Source organism: Sceloporus occidentalis, unplaced genomic scaffold (assembly GCF_023333645.1).
Source record: "Sceloporus occidentalis isolate IW3139 unplaced genomic scaffold, rSceOcc1.0.p SCAF_7, whole genome shotgun sequence".
NCBI lineage: Eukaryota > Metazoa > Chordata > Lepidosauria > Squamata > Phrynosomatidae > Sceloporus > Sceloporus occidentalis.
In genome coordinates, this window is record NW_028316987.1 from 25048104 (window position 1) to 25068640 (window position 20537).

General features: G+C 39.7%; 1 protein-coding gene across 2 annotated transcripts in view; it reads right to left on the reverse strand.

Moving 5' to 3' along the window:
- TPPP (tubulin polymerization promoting protein) overlaps nucleotides 1-20537 on the reverse strand; it is a 61811-nt gene that overhangs the window by 35776 nt on the left and 5498 nt on the right. For both annotated transcript variants that reach the window (XM_089532419.1, XM_089532418.1), the window contains exon 2: nucleotides 12931-13245. In XM_089532419.1, the coding sequence (XP_089388545.1) occupies nucleotides 12931-13241 (311 nt within the window). In that variant the 5' untranslated portion in view covers nucleotides 13242-13245. The remainder of the gene's footprint in view (nucleotides 1-12930; nucleotides 13246-20537) is intronic.

Below are 20537 nucleotides of genomic sequence, written 5' to 3' on the forward strand. Positions count from 1 at the left end.
CTTTGAGGTCAAACAGACTGGCAGCTTAGAGCGGTCTCTGGCCGCTCCAGCCCTGGGTTGCTCCCCATTCAGTGTGGGACCATGGTGACCAGACGGGCCTGAGGCCAGCTGCCTCCACAGTTCCAAATGGGCCACCGGCAAGAAGTGTTTTTTTATGCTCCTTTTGCTGGTGGCCAGAGGGTGTCTTAAGTAGCTGTAGTGCAGCTTTGGCCCAATCCAGACGTGTGTGTCATCTGTATGCCACTCCCCTGGATTGGCCTGAAGCCAGTGCTTTTGGTCCATGTGTTTTGGGCCTTCGTTAGGATCCCAATCTTGAAACAAGACTGAATTTCCACATTCGCCATGAAAAAGGATCCAGTGAAAACTTTGGACTAGATAGTGAAAATAGCCCATAACATACTATCAAGTAATGCTTCCCCTCAAAATTTACATGCTATTTCTTGCAACTCAGAATTTAAACAGGGGAAAGCACAAGCCGCATAGCTTAATACAGGATTGTACACATTCATGACTTGAAGGAACACAACAAGAACACATTTATCTAATCAAACTGTTGCCATAACATCCTCCAAATATTGGGCAAAGCTGAATTCTGCAACCTGCACTAGGCTGTACAAATTAAATACATTTAGACACACATATACTTACCTAAGGCTGCACATCATTAGCAAACTCACCAAACAATGATACTTCTGAAGAGGGTTTTTTTTAATGATTAGATGTAGGGCACATTTATATAGCACAGAACTAAACTTTAAAGCTCTTAGTTTACAACAAAAGTGACAATTGTGGTGAAAATAACTTCTGGCCCCAAGATGCTGGCGAAACAACAGGAATGAACTCATGGCCACATAGCCTGAAAACCCACAAAAAACTATGGATGCCAGCAGTGAAAGCCTTTGACCTCACATAAAGCTCTGTGGTTTGTTTACCTGCTTGCACAGCAAATGGGACTGATTCCTGGTCTGATGTGTAGTGCAAACATACCCACAAAGTATTCCCACTCACTGTGATGTATCATCACAAATCATCAGTTCTCTGGTGTATATCATCTGCTCACTTCTCCTTCCAGGCCTTGCTATATCTTGTGATCTTTGTACAAGTAATGATTTTATAACACGTATGTTAGGAGCCTAGGAATCAGTGGAGCGAAGCTGCACGTTACACAGGGAAACATACAAGCAAAGGTTGTAAATGCTACTGCAACACCTTATCTCTCAAGTGCTACTTTTTAAAAGAGTGACTAATTGTTTGCTGCTCATGAGAAGTGAGTAACATTCATTAGAAATACGCTGTTGACACATCATTCTTTGATTTGCTTTTTTAAAATAAATAAATGATTTGTTTTTAAAATTTGCATTTTAAAATTCTAAAAAACAATATCTTCAACAATATCTTCAAATTACCTTTCAGAACCAACATTTTGATGTATGCCCAACAACATTAATTGTTATTACATTATTTTCCCCCAACTGACAATCTTGCCTCCACACTATCCCTCTCCTGACCCCTCAAAAATATGTTACAAATAATGCTGTGACTGGCATCCTCATGCTTAGTCCCAAAACAGGAGGGTGATTGATAAATTAACACAAATCCCAATGATTCAATGGGTCTATTCAACTCAGGACTAAAAGGATTCAGGAGATTATATCCAAATTATTCAAATGGGCAGTTCTCAGTCCAAACTCCAGGCAGTAGGGCTGGGGACCATTCACTTTTCCTCCAAATTTTTACTTTTTTTAAAAAAATCTGTGAGCAGGACAAGTTGTATCTTAAGGTGTCATAAAAATGATCACTGTTCCTCAGTTCACCACCTCTATACTATCCCATTGGCAAGAGTAGGATATTGCCTGTCTTCCCCTTCACCAAGAAAAAAAAAATCAGGAAACCATTTTTGGATATTAATTATATTGTTAAGAAATAAGAAAAAGGATGAAGGATGTATTAATGGGGATCTAATGGTGTAATATTAAAGCAAGTAACCCCAATCTTTTGATCTCTACAGACTCTTATTTTAATACTTTCTAGAGACTACATAATCCAGGCGGCTGACATCTGCCAAAAACAAACCAGAGAAGAGATGGCAACATAATCCAAGTTGTATTACAAATCCAGAGAAAAAGAGAAAAGTAAGAATAACAAGAAAGAAAGAAAGAAAGAAAGAAAGAAAGAAAGAAAGAAAGAAAAGAGAGATCCTAGAAAATTTTATAGTGCAGCTTTTACTGCACTACACAACTTCACACAGCAGGAAGAGAAAATGTGTTCAAGTGCTTCTATGTATGGGTTCCTTGCTCAGAGAATACTAGCATGTCAGGGTGGAATCTAAAACAGAATTATTGGCACTGATCTGCTCTTTTTAGTAAATGTTGCCATATGGAAGCATTTAACCACATGAAATAGGAAATCTCATGTGAATTAATTGTTCTTAATATCTAGCTAGTACTGTACAAACAACATTATAATAAAATAATTCTGTTTTCACAGTTATGAAAAGAAACATGTTCTTTGGATTTAACTCATCATGTACGTCAATCTGAGTCCTGTATAGGACTGGGAGAAATGCAAGATAGAAAATAAATAATAAAGCAAATAAGTAGATAAATACTGTATACATATAAATATGGTGGCAGGTTTTTGGGGGGACTGTATATAAAGCTGCATATGAAGAAACAAATTTAAATGTTTAATATTGGTTAAATTATTTCTGTAAATTACTTGCTATACATCATATCTACTATCAGCCAACAGATTGTGAGGATTGTAGGGTACTTTCCACAAAGCCAAAAAGCAGCTCTGGACTGGCCCAACACAAAATCTATTTTGCATTTCACAATGGTCTGCAAACCTCATACTGACAATGACAACAACAACAACAACAACAAAGTGAGAGGCTCAATCGTGCTCAACCTAGACAAATATTTAACAAATATCCATAGCAGGAAACTAAACCTGGAAAAGCTTAATATTAGATGACAAGAAAGCAATTTTGTGCATGTGTTCTGTCTGAACTGTCTTTTGGCAACACTTCACTAAAATTCCTGGCCACAAATTGTTTGGAACTTTACAGGTTAACATTATCAAACTGGAATCTGTTTTGTAACCCAATGGCTGCTGCATTTTGCTTTCTTGCAGGTTTAATGTTTTAATGGTTTTATCACTGACTTCTGATTTTGATGGTTTTATTGTTTTCTTTTAAAGTTGTTGTAGCTTATCTACTTAGGGCTCTTTAGCAAAAAGAGCAGTGCATAAATATTAATAGTGAATTAATTATAAACTTTCTGTGGGCTTTAGTTTCTAAGTGCTTCTCAAAAGAGTATCCATATAGTGCATATTAGTGCACATTATACTTGTCTAACTTAAATGTTGTTGTTTGTTCATGTAACAGGAAAGATTTATTCATTATTTCTACCAATTGAGTTTGGCACATCATCTAGGGCCTTCCTAGCAATTTTATAAAATGTTAGTAACACTACTACTACTATTACTACTACTGTGGGCTCTTCATATCCATGGGGTCTGCAGCTATGAATTCAACCGATCGGCACAGATCATCACACCCCATATTATTAAATGGTGATGATGTGAACACAGACATGCTAAAACTTGCAGATTTATGTCATTGCCACTTAATAATATGATGATGATCTGCATTTCTTGATATCCACGTGGGGTCCCACAAGCAAAACTCTACAGATTCAAATGGCCCACAGTACTACTGTAATAAAAATCTTAATCTAATGAGCTACTTTGAAAGAGTAAAAGCTAATGTATTACTTTAAAAACACAGATGATCACATCACATCTCCTGTCTGGAACACTGAAGGCATACCTGATTGTGTAGCCCTTCCACAGCTAGCTGTAGCTGCTCTGGTTTTGTGACATTATTGTAGAGGTTTTTTTTAAAACTTACTGCCTTCTATTTTTATACTGTCAACTTCTTAGCGACTTTATTACACCAAGTGGTGTAATATAAATAAATAAATGTACTCATAGCAGTGCACATGGCTCACCTACGCCCAACTATAACCTCACAGCTACCTTGAGATGTAATTCAGCTTGTTCATGTGCAGGACCCCTCAGTGAACTATCCAGATAATTACCACAATGGAATGGTCTGTGAAGTGTTCCTTATATGGCTTTTCTGGTAACTCATATCTTAGGCCTTTTCCAACATTTTGTTGTTGATGATGATTTGGTATTCTTTGCACTGAAATAGATGACCAAGATGGGGTAGTATGAAGTTGCCCCACCCGAAGACGGATTGGGGACATGGCAGTTGCCCCAATCCACCATGGCACCGGCCGAAAAAGGAGCAGTTTTCAACCGTTCCTTTTTCAGCTGTGAAAAAGTCACCTTTAGCAGTTCTTCCACAGCCCCACATTGGCTTCGCAGGGTGTTGGGGGCTTGCGGTGTGCAACTGCCATGCCTCCCAGACACCCAGAAGCCACCCACATGTGGGCAGCCAGACAGTTGGAAGCCAGCTTCTGGGTGGCTTCAGAAAATGCAGTGTCAAAACACCATGCTCTGAAGTTGCTCTGAAGCCATCTCTTTGTTAAACTGAAATTCAGGGGCTGGAAAAGACCATCCTCAAAGGGCAGGCTGAAGCTGCCCGTTCTTGTTCGCAAGGGACACCACAGCACCAAAAAGAACCCGGAAAAACCAGGTTCTATTAAGTCCATGTGGCGGACATCACAAGTGCACCACTGGTGCACTGGTGCACATCAGTGAAGTAAGTGACGTGCAGCGATGTCTATATGTTGTGCATCACTTACCTCATGATAGTGGCCCGCATGTGGACAGGAGGCCGCCATCATGGAGCCGCTGTTATGTGCTAGGGTTCGGGAGCATGCCGTTGGGTGTGCATTTCTGAAAACTAGTTGGCACACCACTTTCCGCCTGTCTATCTCAGGCCAATGTTAAGAAACTAAGAAAAGTGAACAAGAGAGAGAGAGAGAGAGAGAGAGAGAGAGAGAGAGAGAGACAGACTTGCCCAAGGTGATCTGGTGGGGGGGGGGGGGGGTCCACAGGGCAAATCAAGCCTGAACTCTCCCTAGAAGCCACAATGACCAAACTAAGGCTGTCATACTTTGGCCACATCATGAAAAGTCATGATTCACTAGAAAATACAATAATGCTTAGTAAAGTGGAAACCAGTAGGAAGAGGAAGAGGACATTTCTGATGGATAGACTCAATCAAGAAAGCCATATCTCTGAGTCTGAAAGACCCGAACAGAGTGGTCAATGATAGGGGGCATGGAAGTCTCTCATTCACAAGGTTGCCATAGGTTAACAACAACAACAATGCTTAAACAACAGTACTCGCCACAAGAAGTAAAAAGCCAAATAAACAAGGCAAGACTTGCACCCAAGGATTAATCTATTACAGTGGTTAAGATGCCAGTTCTGGCGATCAGAAGGTTGACAGTTTGAGGCCCAAGTGCTATTTGATGAAGTGAGCTCCCATCACTAGTCCCAGCTTCTGCTAACCTAGCAGTTCAAAAGCATGTTAATGCAAGTAGATAAATAGGTACCACTTTGGTGAGAAGGCAACAGCGTGTGGTGCAGTCATGCTGGCCACATGACCACTAGAGTTGTCTTTGGATGACGCTGGCTCTTTAGTTTAGTAATGGAGATTAGCACTGCCCCCTACAGTAAGTTACGAATGGACATTCATATCAAGGGGAAACCTTTACCTTTATCTTTTCTTTTTATGTCAGCAATATCCTTCTGTACTCTACATTGGGCAAACAGGCTGGTCCCTGTGCCAAAGGATAAATTGACATAAATCAGACATTAGGAATGAGAATATACAAAAACCAATTGCAGAACACTTTAATCTTCCTGGGCACTCCATCTGGGGCCTCAGAATAGTGGTCCTTGAACAAAAGACTACAATGGAAGAATGGAACGACAAACAGCAGAATTGGTGTATATCAACAAACTGCAGTCTATCAGCAGTGGGCTAAATGAAGACAATGGTTTCCTGGCACACTACACACATTGCAGCACTAGATAAACACTAACTAAACACTTTCCAGGCCTCATGGGTGCTCTCTTGGCCAGTTCATCATATCTTCTTTTTGGTTCCCACACTACATCCCTATACTCATTCATATGGTTATCTACTAACCATGGAATTAAGCAACATCCTTGCTGTGTCCTGCAGCCATTGTTAAAACTGAACTTGTCATCTTATTTCCACACCTAAACTCCTTGGTTTTGTATTTCTATGGACATTCTCTCTCACACAACACTCCACCAAATGCAACTCGAGAAGTAGTCTCAAGTCTATGAAATCTCATGCTGCCAACTTCTGTCTTTCAGTTAGTATCAAAGGTGCTGCAAGATCCCTTTGCATAACAATGCTCAAGGTTATGAGCATTCTACTAACCATGGAATTTAAAGGGAGTAACATAAAAGGACAAGAAAAGGCCATTAACCTACTTGCCTTTTTTGTGCCCTGCAGTGCACACTCCTTAAACTTAGTAGTCATTGATGCTGCCCAGTGTGGTCTGGAAAAAACTAGTTTCTTCAGCTTGGTCCAACACTGCTGCTGCTACTACTACTACTACCTCAACTCAGCACTGGCAAATTCTCACTACCCATTTATCAGACTCATTCATTGACTGGAAAACCACTGAGTGAAACAAGATGGGCAAGCTACATCAATGCTTTGAAAACAGTGAGATATCGTCTTCATATTATGTACAGTGGGCCCTCAGCACCTGCTAGAATTTGGTTCCAGGATGCCTTGTGAATACCAAAACCCACAGAAGCTCAAGTCTCATTATATGATATAGCAAAATGGTGTCCCATATATAAAATGCTGAAAATAAAGTTTGAATTTATTTATTTATTTATTTATTTATTTTGTGGATGGGGGGAGAATTGGTGAATATTTTCAAGGCTTGATTGGTTGAACTGTGGATAAAGAAACCATAGATATGGAGGGCTGACTGTATGATGCTTTGGTAGAGATCTTTCATGATATAAGCCTAAAAGCTTTATGGAAATACTTCCCAAATTGAAACTAAGGTCCTTGCTGATGCTATTTATAAGTTTAAATGTGTATTATCCCTTGTTACGCACAGCAGAATGTCCTTTTTTGAAGTCAATCTTACCAGGAGGAATTTACAAAAGAAGCGAGCTGATTTATATACAGCTACAAGCTAACTGCAAGTGATCAAGAACTACATTATGTGCTGCAGGTGTGATAAGGGTTTTCAACAAGCTTTGACAAAAGCTCCTGATACAGTAAAACAGCTAGAAATACTATGCAACTTTTGAGATGGAACAAGTTAGAAAAAGGAGAAAGAAATGGCAGTTTGAGTATCAGGCCCAAGAAAAGGCATTGAATTCCAAAGCAGAAACAAGGCAATACAATCTATTAAAGAGAAATTCCAACAGCTACGAAAATACAATTCCCTATTTGGCTTCCTATGTATATAGTATAAACAAAAAACTCCACTGAATGTGTATTCAAGGCCTGAGAGAATTTGCAGAAATCATTGATGCACAATGGAAACAAGGATACTGATGCTGAAGATCTGTACTGTGAACTTAGAACAATAGCTTGAATATTTCCAAAATCTATGCTGCTACAAGGAGTGCTTCTCTTCATACTGCAACAAAAATTCCCTGATAATGTGCCTAATGTTTCTGTTGCTCTAAGGATCCGGTGTCAGTGGCAAGAGATGAAGGCAGTTTCTCAAAACTCAAGATTTATAAAAAGTTACATATGCTCCAAAATGCTGCAAAAAAAAAAGACTAATTGGCTTTCACCTTTGATTAAAATAAGCTGTCTTCATGAGATTTACTTCTTCAACAAAACTTTGGTACCAGAAGAGGAAATAACATGGAAAGGGACAGTGTTCTGCACCACAGAAGAAGGAGAAAATAATGTCAACAAGTTTAAGCAAACTTTTTATCCAGCTTCACGTTTTGTGTTTATCATTTTTTCTACAAAACAACTGTTTTTGAAAATTGAAATCAGCAATTGGGGGGATGCAAACAGAGAGCTTTGCCTATGATGTAAAATAGTCTAATACCAGCATTGTTCTGTATCATTCTTTTTTTATCTTTTTGATAAAGATCTCAATAGGTACAGATTGAGTATCTTTTATTCAGAAATCCAAAAGCTGAAGCACTTCAAAATCTGACAATAGTTCAGTGCCGACATGACACTTAAAGGCATAGGTTTTTGGATATTTTTGATTTTGGAATATACAAGTAGCATAATACATATCTTTATTTGCGAGGCTGGAAAGAGACATCTTCCCTCCACCTTGTAAATACAGTACAGGTATGTACAGTCCTCCCTCCATTCTCGTCGTCTTCAGAATCACACCCCTCGCTTATGCATGAGGGACGAACGGACAGGGGAAGAATGGAGTGCACGCCAGTGCCTATATTCAACCCAATGGGGCTTGAATATAAGTGAAACCGCAAAAAAGGAGGGGCGACTGTACTATACTACAGAAATCCCAACTCTGAAATGCTTCTGGTCTGAAACATTTTGGATAAGGGATACTCAATTGAACTATACTGCAATAGTTAAGCTCCAATGCAATTAAGAACGTACATTACCAGAAGATTCACATCTATTTGCCTTAAAAGAAATCTTTTTCTTTTAAGAAAGAACATTTTCTTGATTTCTTGAAAGAAATCCAGTTCATCATCATTTTTCTCCAGGAAATGTATAAGTCTAGAAATTTTAATAAAAAAATTAACCTCAAAAACCTGAGTTGACTTATCCACGGGTCAATGTAAGTACTGTACTTTGACTCTTATTTAACAAAGGAACCATTCCCTGGTGAAAAGCAAGAGCATAATCTGTCCTGGAAGCACTGACAGATGCTCTATTCTCTCATCCATCCAGCCTTTAGTATGAGCACAAACAGTTGTGCCTGCTGGAAATTTGTAAGTTGTTTGGCATTGTTTTTCTTGCTTCATCCGTTAGATCCTTTATCATATTCCCCCTAAGTTTTACTTATGACTTATACACGGGTCATATCAAAATCCATAATTTTGGACCCAAAACCTACCTTCGACTTATACATGAGGTCGACTTATAGTCGAGTATATACGGTAGTACTTTAGAGAATTATTCTGACAGTGAAAAATATATTTTAGTCTGGAAAGTGTCACTTATGAATGAATATACATATATCCTAGCCAAGCAGTCTTCCACCTTTTAAGATCTGAGAACCACCTTTGCCTCCCACTTAAGAGCAAGGGCCTAAATACCTAAATGCACCAGATCCCATCTACTCTTAGAAGCTAAGTAGGATCAGTCCTAGTTACCTAGTACTTGGCTGGGAGACTGCCAATGAATTACAGGTGCTGTAGGGGTATGCAGTGGGTTAGTGGTTAAGATGCCAATTCTGGTGACTGTAAGATCAGAAGGTTGCAGTTTGAGGCCCAAGTGCTGCATAATGGGGTGAGCTCCTGTCACTAGTCTCAATTTCTACCAAACTAGCAGTTTGAAAGCATGCGAATGCAAGTAGATAAATCTACTTTGGTGAGAAGGCAACAGTGTTCAGTGCAGTCATGCTGGCCACATGACCACCAGAGTAGTCCTCGGACAATGCTTTGACTTAGTCAGCTTGGGATCAATATCAGCAAAGATTCTAGAGCAGATCATTAAGTCTGTAAGCGCTTAGAAAGGAATACTGTGATCACTAAAAGTCAACATGGTTTCTCAAAAACAAGTCATGCTAGATTAATCTTATCCTTTTTTGATATAGAGTTACAAGCTTAGTAAAGGAAGGGATTGTCGTGGATCTCATCTTAATTTCAGTAAGATCCCTGATAAGGTCCCCCATGATAGTCTTGCAATTAAGCTAGAAAAATGTGGCCTAGACAATATGACTGCTAGGTGGATTCGTAACTGGTTAACTGACCTAACCCAAAGGGTGCTCACTAATGGCTCCTGGACAGAAGTGACTAGTGGGGTGCCACAGGATTCTGTCCTGGGCCCAGTATTATTCAATATCTTTAACAAAGACTTGGATGATGGAATAGAGGGCATGTTTATCAAATTTGCAGATGACACTATATTAAGAGGGGTAGCTAATACACCAGAGAATAAGATCAGAATTCAAAATGACCATAACTGATTAGTGAGATGGGCCAAAATGAAGAAAATGAATTTCAACATGGAGAAATGTAGGATATTACACTTGGACAGAATATACTGCAGCATAGACACTAGTCATATATGGAAACAGAAATTCCAGAGGTACAAACGGGGTTCAGAAAAGGAAGAAGCACACGAGACCACATTGCAAACATACAATGGTTAATGGAACACACCAAAGAATTTCTGAAGAAAACCAATATGTGCTTTATAGACCATAGCAAAGCCTTTAACTGCACAGATCACAAAAAGCTATGTAATGTTCTTAAATGCTCTTAAAGAATGCTCTTAAAGAAATGGAAACGCCTCTACATCCGATAGCCTAATGAGGAATCTGTACTTAGGACAAGAGATTGCTGTAGAAACAGAATACGGAAAAACAGAATGGTTCCTAATTGGCAAAGGAGTAAGGCAGGTCTGCATTCTATGACCCTATTTGTTCAACATTTATTCAGAAAATATCATACAAAGAATAAGTTTAGACTCAGGAGGAGGAGTGAAGACAGAAGGAAAGAATATAAGCAACCTAAGATACACAAATGACACTATACTACTAGCAGAAAATATCAGAGATTTAGAACTACTAAGGAAAGTTAAAGAAGCAAGTGCAATGGAAGGCTTTCTGCTGAACATAAAGAAAACAAGGATCTATACAAGTTCAACTCAGACAATGATGAAATCGAAATAGTTAAAGATGTCCCATACCTTGGATCAACTATTCTGTCAAGAAATCAGAAGAAGATAAGGAATGGAAAAAGCTGCTATGAAAAAACTAGACAAGAACTAGATCCTAAAGTATAAAGATGAACAACTGAGCACTAAAGTTAAAATCATCCAAGCCATCATATTCCTCATCACCATGTACGGATGTGAGAGCTGAAGAAAGTAGATAGGAAGAAAATAAACTCATTTGAGATTTGGTGCTCAAGAAAAATGCTGAGGATACCCTGGACAGCAAAAAAAAGATAAAATAAGTGTTTCCTAGAACAGATTGAGCCCAAAATCTTTTTGGAAGTATAGATAACAGAACTGAGGCTTTCGTACTTTAGCCACATCATGCGAAGGCAATAATGCTAGGAAATGTAGAAAGTAGTAAAAGAGAGGAAGACCTCACACAGGATGGCTGGTCTCAATCAAGAAGATTACAAGCCTGAATCTGAAGGACCTATGCAGAGCAGTGGAGGATAAGGGGTATTGGAGATGTGTCATGAGTTGTGGTCGACTCAAGGGCAGTTAACAAGAAAAAACAGAAAAAATAAAATGCACAGATAAATACCTTGACAATATTACACGTGAAAGGGACCTAAGAGTCTTAGAAGACCACAAGTTGAACATGAGCCAACAGTGTGATGTGGCAGCTAAATAAGCCAACATGTTTCTAGGCTGCATCGATAGGAGTATAGTGTCTAAATTGAGGGAAGTAATAATATCAATTTATTCTGCTTTGGTCAGACCTCACCTGGAACACCATGCCCAGTTCTGGGCACCCTAATTCAAGAGCGATATTGACAAGCTGGAGTGTGTACAGAGGAAGGTGACCAAAATGGTGAAAGGTCTGGAAACCATGCCCATGAGGGGCAGCTTAGAGAGCTGCATATCGATAGCCGGGAGAAGCGAAAGGTAAGAAGTGACATGATTGCCTTGTTTGAATATTTGAAAGGGTTACATATGGAAAACAGAGAAAGCTTGTGTTCTGTTGCTCCAGAGACTAGGACACGTAGCAATGGATTCAATGTATAGGAAAAGAGATTCCAACTAAACATTAGGAAGAGCTCCCTGATGATAAAAGCTGCCCGGCAGTAGAATATGCTGCCTCTAAGTGTGTTGGAGTCTCCTTCCTTTAAATAAGAGGCTGGATGGCCATCTGTCAGTAATTCTTTGATTGTGTATTCCTGCATGGGACAGGGTTGGACCAGATGGTCCTTGTGGTCTCTTCCAATTCATTATATGATTCTTTGATTCTATATGCAAGGGTTAACATATTTAAAAAAGTAATGAAGAAGACATATGGAACTGGCAAATATTATGGCTGTGGGATGAATTAGAAAGCACAGCTATGCAAGTCAGTCCAAGCCTTCAGCAAACATTGGATATAAACTAGATTTGCCTAGGCCAGAGGCTAGCCCTTCCCCTTTCTGCAACTCTTCCATCAGCCACCTCAGCTGCAAGTCAGCTGAGTCACTTGGTAACCTGCATGGGACTTAGTCTGACTGCTTTGGGGCTTCCCTCAGCTTGCTTTTAACCTGGCATGACTTTCTTCCTTTGAGTTGTACTACCTGATTGTCTGTGTTCTTTAGTTTGGACCTTGTAAGAAATAACAAACAAAATAGATAAAATACACATGGGAAAAAAGGAGAAAAAAGGGCACATCCAGGAAAAGGAGGAGGTATGGTAACCCAAATGTACCCAAACACACAAGTTTACCAACAGAAGTGGTACAGTTGATCCATTTGAAAGTTATAAGCATGTGTTAAAGAACACAGGTTTAGTCCGTGTAAGGCTGATATCTGAAATATAGACATGGAAAATGAAAAAAACAGATTTAACTGTCACTTGTAGAATAAATATTTCTTCCTATTATTATATATCCCTCTTGAACCTGACATAACTGTACTACAAAGTGCAACCTAAACTTTTGAGAACACATCCCAAAAAGTTGAGAAAAATGTTTGGGATGAAACATACAAAAATATAATTGTTTGTAGGTCATATAAGTTCTCACAAACAGACTTGCAGCAATTTAAGCATCAGTGAAAGGAAATGCAAAATAAGGGTGAGGCAGAAATTACTTGATTTTGCTGAAGACAATGTCAACATCTGTAAGGGTCACATTCTTGCTGTCAATCACATGGCAGTCCTTGCACAACTTGGACCAGTTTTTCCCATGCATCTCTTTTCCTGTAGCCCTTGTGTCCCCATGGATGGCAAATTTCCGGAAAGCCTCTTCAAGAGCACTTAGCTCTTGACAACTGGCCCCTTCATGGGAGCTGTTCGAGTCACAAGATAACCTTTTGGCTGATTTTTCTTTTGCAGAATCTGCAGAGGACTTTGGAAATGCTTTGTTCATTTGCTTAGAAGACTTGCTTGTATTGTCTGCCATTGTCCTGAAAAAAAAATTGAGAAGAAACAGTTGAAACTTTATAGGCCACTGCTTTCATTTAAAAATAATATTCAGGCTGTATTTACAAATATAATTGCAAATATATATGCCCTGATAGGGCAGTGGTTAAATGCCGATCCTGCAGCCATTCACAGCCACAAGGCTGTGAGTTTGATCCCAGACAGGGCTCCAAGGTCCACTTAGCCTTGCATCCTTCCGAGGTCACTAAAATGTTTGGGGCTATTAGCTCACACATTGTAATCTGCTTACGGAATGCTTAAGTGCACTGATAAGCAGTATAGAAATGTACTTGCTATTGCTAATATGCCACACTTTTGTTAAGCTATGCGTAGAACAGAATGTTGCTCTTTCTCACACAGATGTTCAACACCATGTGATGACTTTATATGAGTGGATAAGGCCTGGCCTGCATATGGAATGTAATGAGGCTTGGAAGGACTGTATCAATTCAAACTGCAGGTGAAGAACTGAATACTATTATGTGATTCCCTTCATGATAAAAACGCCCTATTGAAAGAAAATTAACCCATCAAGAAGAAAATGTTTCAGAACAGATGGTTATTTGTTATACTATTTTTCTACTTAGAGGATTTTCCCTCACAATACAAAAAAAAAGTTCAAAGAAAATAGCACCCAACTGTTGCTCCTGGAGGCTTCCAGAAACAAACAAAAAACTCAAAAGAAACAAACAAAAACCCACCCACATTTTTGCTGATTCCCCCCTGCCCCCTCCTACTGCAGCCCATTAGTCCAAGAGGTCATACTCTATACATACATCCTTGGCCAACATGCAATCTTAACAGTGGCAAACAAGCTAGTGGCCATAAACCAAGTTTGGGAGTGAGACTGGCTTATTGCTTAGCAGAAGTCAGAGAGAGAAGTGCATCCAACTGATGCTACACCCTGAATACAAAAACAGTGGCCCTAATCCTAATCACACTCACAAAGGAACTAACCCCATTAAACACAGTGGCATTTAGTTCTGAGTAAATATTTTTAGGATTACCGTGAGAATACCCTGAAATCATCTTTGTTCCACAATATATTCCCCAAACCAGTGCGATGGTAGACTAGAACATTACAACCTTTAGAAAAACCACTAACATACTGTACATTTAGCCACTATAATAATTAGAGATCAGCTATGCAGTGGGCCCTTGGTTTCTACGGACTTACCATCCATGGATTTGAGCATCTGCAAACAGCAAGCCCATGCTGTCCCCAATGGTGGCCTGTGCATGTAGCCACACTGCTATCGGGGACAATGGGACTGAACTCCTCCTTCCCTCCCTCCCCCTTCCCTCGCTCTATGAAGCTTCTGCCCTGTGTGTGGGTTCAGGGGTAGAGGCTGGAGCCCCATCAGCCAGAGGGAGCCAGAGCTGGGGCCTGAGCTTGGAGGTTCCATCGTGGATGTAGGGCTGGGGGGGGGGGGGGAATCTCTGAGACCCAAGTTCCCGTCCCGGATCTGGCTTCCTCCAGCTAACGGGCTCCAGCCTCCGCCCCGAAGCCAAGCCCAGAACAGAAGCCTCGGAGGGAGGGAGGGAGGGAGGGGGGCGGGGGGGAGGAAGGGCTTCTGTCTCATTGTTCCTAATGGCAGCATGGTTGCGCCGCCATTGGGGGGGGTCAAAGGGACTTGAACATCCACAGATTTTGGTATCCATGGGAGGGGGTCTGGAACAGTTTCAACTCAGGTTTCAACTCAGGAGAAGAAATAAAGACAGGAGGAAGGAACATAAACAATCTAAGGTATGCAGATGACACCATACAACTTGTGGAAAACATCATAGATTTGAAACAATTATTAGCAATAGTCAAGGAAGAAAGTGCAAAGGCAGGCTTATTGGGACTCATAAAGAAAACAAAAGTAATAATCACAGAGGCTCAACAGAAATTCAACCCATCTCCTTCGTGTGATAAACTCCTTAGCGGCAATGGAATACTTTTTCCTCTGCTCATCCTCAAATATCTTTTACTTTACATATTTTCAGAGTTGAGCTGTAGTACTGAAAAGGTTGTTGATACCTGGCAATGCCATGATAGTTCCAAATGAACCCAGGTTTCCAAAGTAATACATATGTGTGTACAAAACTACACAGGCAAATGCCCAGGAGTTATTCTCCTCAAGCCCTCTCTTCTTCAAATCTTCCAAAATATTGTGACAAGGCATCAGAAGACAGTTTTCAGGTAAATACCATCCATTTTAGTACAAACAGAGAGGTGACAATTACAATGCAGTCAGTCTGTCCATAGTTTAAATACAGAGATCATGTTGGGACAGAGATGGGTGGAAGTGGGTAAAGGCAGTGTATGTCTGTGTGTACAATTTACTTATTCTATTAGCTGTATAACAGATACTTGTTACAGCCAGGGTTTATCAAGCTTAATGTAACAGGCTCAGAGTGGAGTAATTTTCTGTCAAACAATCCTTGTTCCACAATTTATCAGTGGACAAAGCATTAACTCTTTGTAAATTACAAGGCTCTTTTAAAAAGCACGAATGATGTATGTTTTAGTTTCTGCTTTTCTACCAATGAAGGTTCTCGGGACACATTACAACACTGCACAGAAAAAATATCTTAAACTTCAAATATATGCCACTAAAGCAGAGTAAAATAAAATAGCAAGAACTATGTACAACACTGGAAGCTGAATCCTGTGTAATAAAAGCATTCTCAATTTTCTTACCATCACTAGAGCAGACAAAATGTTATGAGCCATGCAAAAGGCTGGGACATCAGCATGCTTCAAGGAAACGTAAAGGCTGACAGATGTACCAAAAACTGTAGACCTACCCCCTGCCCTCAGTCGCCACAGAAAACTGTGTTTGAGGGAGACAGGCGATTGTGCGATTCAGTGGAATGGAGTGTCCTGGAGAAGCGTTAGTTGTAATGGAGCACTATACACCACAACATTTTATTGCAGATCTTATTTATTTCACACTGTCAGCTCTTAAAAGCTTAAATCTCAAAGCTCTGGCAAAAAGAACTATCTTTAGTTACACAGGAGACCTTCCTAAGAAACTATTCCTCATTTAATATCTTCATTTCACCATTCAGTGAGTGTACCACTCAGAATGAGAACAAACAGCATGGTGAGATGGGGATGGGGAAGTAAAGGAAGAATTGTTATCTCATTTTAATTCAGAGAAAGATTAGCTTGAGGCCATCACTGTGAGTGCTTCTCTGGCCCAATTTTTATAAGCATGAGTAAGAATGCGAGTTAAGCATTAATCTGCTTAGGGCTGAATTAAAAGATTCACTTTTACATTACACAGACAAGCAACATTATTGTCAACTACCAAAGTTCTTCTCTACACATGCTGTACATAGCTCCCTTTGGACAAGATAAAATAAAAGAATACTACTCATTTAGAGAAGAGTGTACAAGAGTAATTGTCAGCCTAGCAGTTGATAATACTAGATGTTGGCTTAAGTATGAATTTTGTCGTTAAAAGCACTACTTCAGCCTTCTTCAGCCCGGTGTACTCATACAATATAGGTCATGTTAAACTACAACTCCCATCCCTAGTCAGCATGACCAATACTGATTAGTGATTATAAGAGTTGTAGTCCAGCATATGAAGGTTCTTTGAATGTGTGCCTTTGGGCAGGGCAAAGCAGTCCCAGCTATGCAACCCCACCTCGCTCACAGCATTTTCGCTGCCAGATGAAGAATCGTCAGAAACAGAATAGACTACATTACACATTTTCCCCTATCTTTAAAAAAAAATGGTTATGAAAATGCAAATGCCATGCAAGGGATTGCACTCCTCCATCAAGGTAAACCTCCAAAAGCAACACAGAGGAGATTATACAGATGCCTTACAAATAAACCACCCAGAAAACATTTGAGTTATAGAGTGGTATACACCTGTCATGTTTTTTTAAAAAAACATGACAGGTGTATACATCTCCATAACTCAGTTTTTTTGTTAAAAAAATAACTGGATCCATGTAACTCAGCTTTGTTCTAACATTTTTTTCCCTCATCAGCACTTTACAGTGCTACATAAAGTAAAATAATGACAAACAGTGTCCATAAGGCAAAAACATTGAGGTTTACTGAGGTTTGCTTAAAGTAGTGCATGGTAGAACTACTGAGGAGTGATGTACTGAGGTCTGACATCCGATATGGCATCCAATGTTATCAATTTGAACCCTTAATTAGTTACAGAGCTCACCAGTGGCCTGTGTTAACCAAACATTGTTGTGAGAGTAAAATAAGGAAAGTGCCAGGGTTGTAGTGACAGGGAATGGTAAAATGATGGCACTGTCCCTCCAAATAACAATTCATTTTCCTCCGCCGTGAAAGTTTCCTTCAGTTCCTAAATTTCTAGCACTGCGCTGAGTGAAACACAGAAAATGTTTCAGTCCTTGAACACTTCCATTTATTTTGAATGTGTTTGCATTCTCCTAGTAATCGCCTGCCCCTTTTCTTTGGATACAAAAATGTAAAGCTTTCCCCTTTGATGAGGTTGTCTAGTTGTGTCTGACTGTAGGAGGCAATGCTCATCTCCATTACTAAGCCAAGAGAGTGAGCATTGTCAAAGACAATCCCGTGGCCATGTGGCCAATATGACTAAACGGAACGGCTGAACCTTCTTCTAACAGTTCCTTCCTATCGGCATTTTAAATCACTACATAAAGTGAAATACAGTAAAGACAAACAATATTGATGACTGCATGGAACATTATTACCTTCCGACTGAAGTGGTACCTATTTATCTACTTGTACTTTTACATGCCTTCTAACTTCTAAGTTGGCAGAAGCTAGGACTAGTGATGGGAGCTCACCCCATTACACAGTGCTTGGGCCTCGAACTGTCGATCTGCCAACTTTGTAGGCATCAGAGTCGGCATCTATACCATTAAGCCACTATGTCCCTCAATACCTGAACTCGCTATATAAATTGTTTAGGTATCTTTGGATACCTAAACTGTATTCTAAATGCTCAACTGAAGTTTTCATTTACTCCAATAGCAGAAATTCAGGATCTGAATGAAAATTTCATTGGAGGCAGAATAGTCTCATCCAACCCCCACAGCAAGACCCCTGGAAAACGTATATGTATGAATCCTGTACAACTCAAAAAATGAAAGGCTGAACTGAGTATAAAGCGGAATTAGCCTGCTTTGTGACCACAAGCCTCAGAAGATATTCCAGACAAAGGCATTTCACACCGGGGAAGACTGGATATCATCTGACATTGTTAAAGTAGATTCAAAAAGGTCAATTTATTAGTAAGGCAACACAAGAAAGTTTAATGCAAAATACCTATAGGATCCATTTTGATTTCAGCACAAAAAGCTAAGGGCTTATGTACATGTACTGTGCTAGGGAAGAACAGCCATTCCATTTTACTGTTGCAGTCTAACACTGTCAGAAAGAATCAGCATTTGCATGGATGACCTAAAAGGCATCCTGAGCCTTGGAAAAAAAACAAAACACCTCACCCCACAGTTGGTGCTTAAGGAAAGGCTTGTTGGCTTTTTAGTGAGCTAAAAACAGTTTCTCAGGATGACCCTGGGTGCTGCAGAATTGTTGCTTTCTAATTTAAGGCAATGAGAGCCATGACAGAGGCAGTAGAGTGTTAATTTTGCTTTCCTGGTTGTTTTAAATGTCTGCTAAAGGCAATCTGAGTGCTTAATAATAATAATAATAATAATAATAACAACAACAACAATAATATAAATTATTTATTTATAGCCCGCCCAATCACAAGGAATCCGGGCGGGTTACAGCAATAAAAATACATACAGGATACAATAAAAATTCAAAATTAGCCCCTTCCTACCCCTCACTCCCTCCAGGCTGGACGATCCCTAGTCCCATCCCTGCCTTGTCTGAGTCAACTACAGCACACTTGCTCCATATGTGGGTGTGCCACACGCGGCTTCCAGTTTATGCGCAAGCCATGCTGCTATTGATTGAATGGAGTGTGCGCCCATGGCACACGTGTGCCGCACCACCGCTTGAGCTTACGCAGTATTTGCCTTACGTGGGGTGGGTGGGTCTGGAATGGATCCCCGCATAAGGCAAGGCTCCACTGTATATGGATTATTGTTGTAAGTACATTAACTTCTCCACCAGCACCCTATCATCTACCTGCGCAGAAGAGAAGGTGTCAACCTCAGTTTTGACACTGAGCATTGGAAGTGTGCTAATCCATTGCAACATCCACAATCCCCTTACCACTGGCTATGCTAACTGGGGCTTCTGGAAGTTGTAGATCAAAAGGTCTGGAGGTCAAAAGTTTCCCACTGCTGTAATATGAGATGATGTTAAATGCTTCAGAATTTTTCAGATAATAGAAATTTAAAAGTGCAACAAGATAAAGAATAGACAGAGGCATTTTTTGTGCAACTCAAGACTTCACTCCTAATCACATACATGTACTGTATATAAAGTACTGTACATCTGGATCGGGATTCATCAGGATTAACTCCACTTGATTCAGTAGGACATTGTCTCATGTTAAGAGTAAACATGGGATCAAAGGCTTAATTCATTAATACACTGTATAGCCAAGTTACCACCTGCTGGCAAGTCAAACTTTCCAGAATTTTCCTATATGTAGAGATGCTTTCTTTATGTCTTTCTCCAACTCTCTTGCCTTCTCACACACAAAATATTTCTCAAATAGCTGGCTGGAAGTAAATAGATGTAAGACTGACTCCACCTCAGACCCTGTCCCACAAAATCAATAGGTGCAAAATTGCCTTTTTACACTAAATATGTCCCCATCCCACTCTAAAAAAAAGTGCATATATTCAATCATGTTCCAGCACTACAATAAGCCATGCACAAATTAACATAGAAGAAGGTAGACAAAAGATCAGTTATTAATCTGGGGTAGTTCTCACAGAAAAAGTTGATTCTGCTTGTGCAGAATGCACACAAAATCTCTCATGCTCACACGCTATATATCACACATCCAGTTTTACATCTCTCTTCCTACACACTATAATCTCAAGCACCTTGGTGCCTTTCCAAGGCTGAGACAAGAATCCCACACATATAAGAATATCTCTCTAAATTCATAGCTACTTATTGACTCCAAACAGTGACTGAACTTCAGTTAATCTTAAAATTTTAAAAAGTTAAGGATTTCATAATAAAGTCATACTAAATTGTTTTTATCTTCACAGCAAACAAAGAACAATCTTCCAGTACATAACAAGAGGCCCAAGGAAGCTTAAACAGTTACCCCCTCTTATCCTTTTAATAACAGTGACCTAGTTCAAAAGTAAAAGAAAACTAGAGTTTCTTACTACA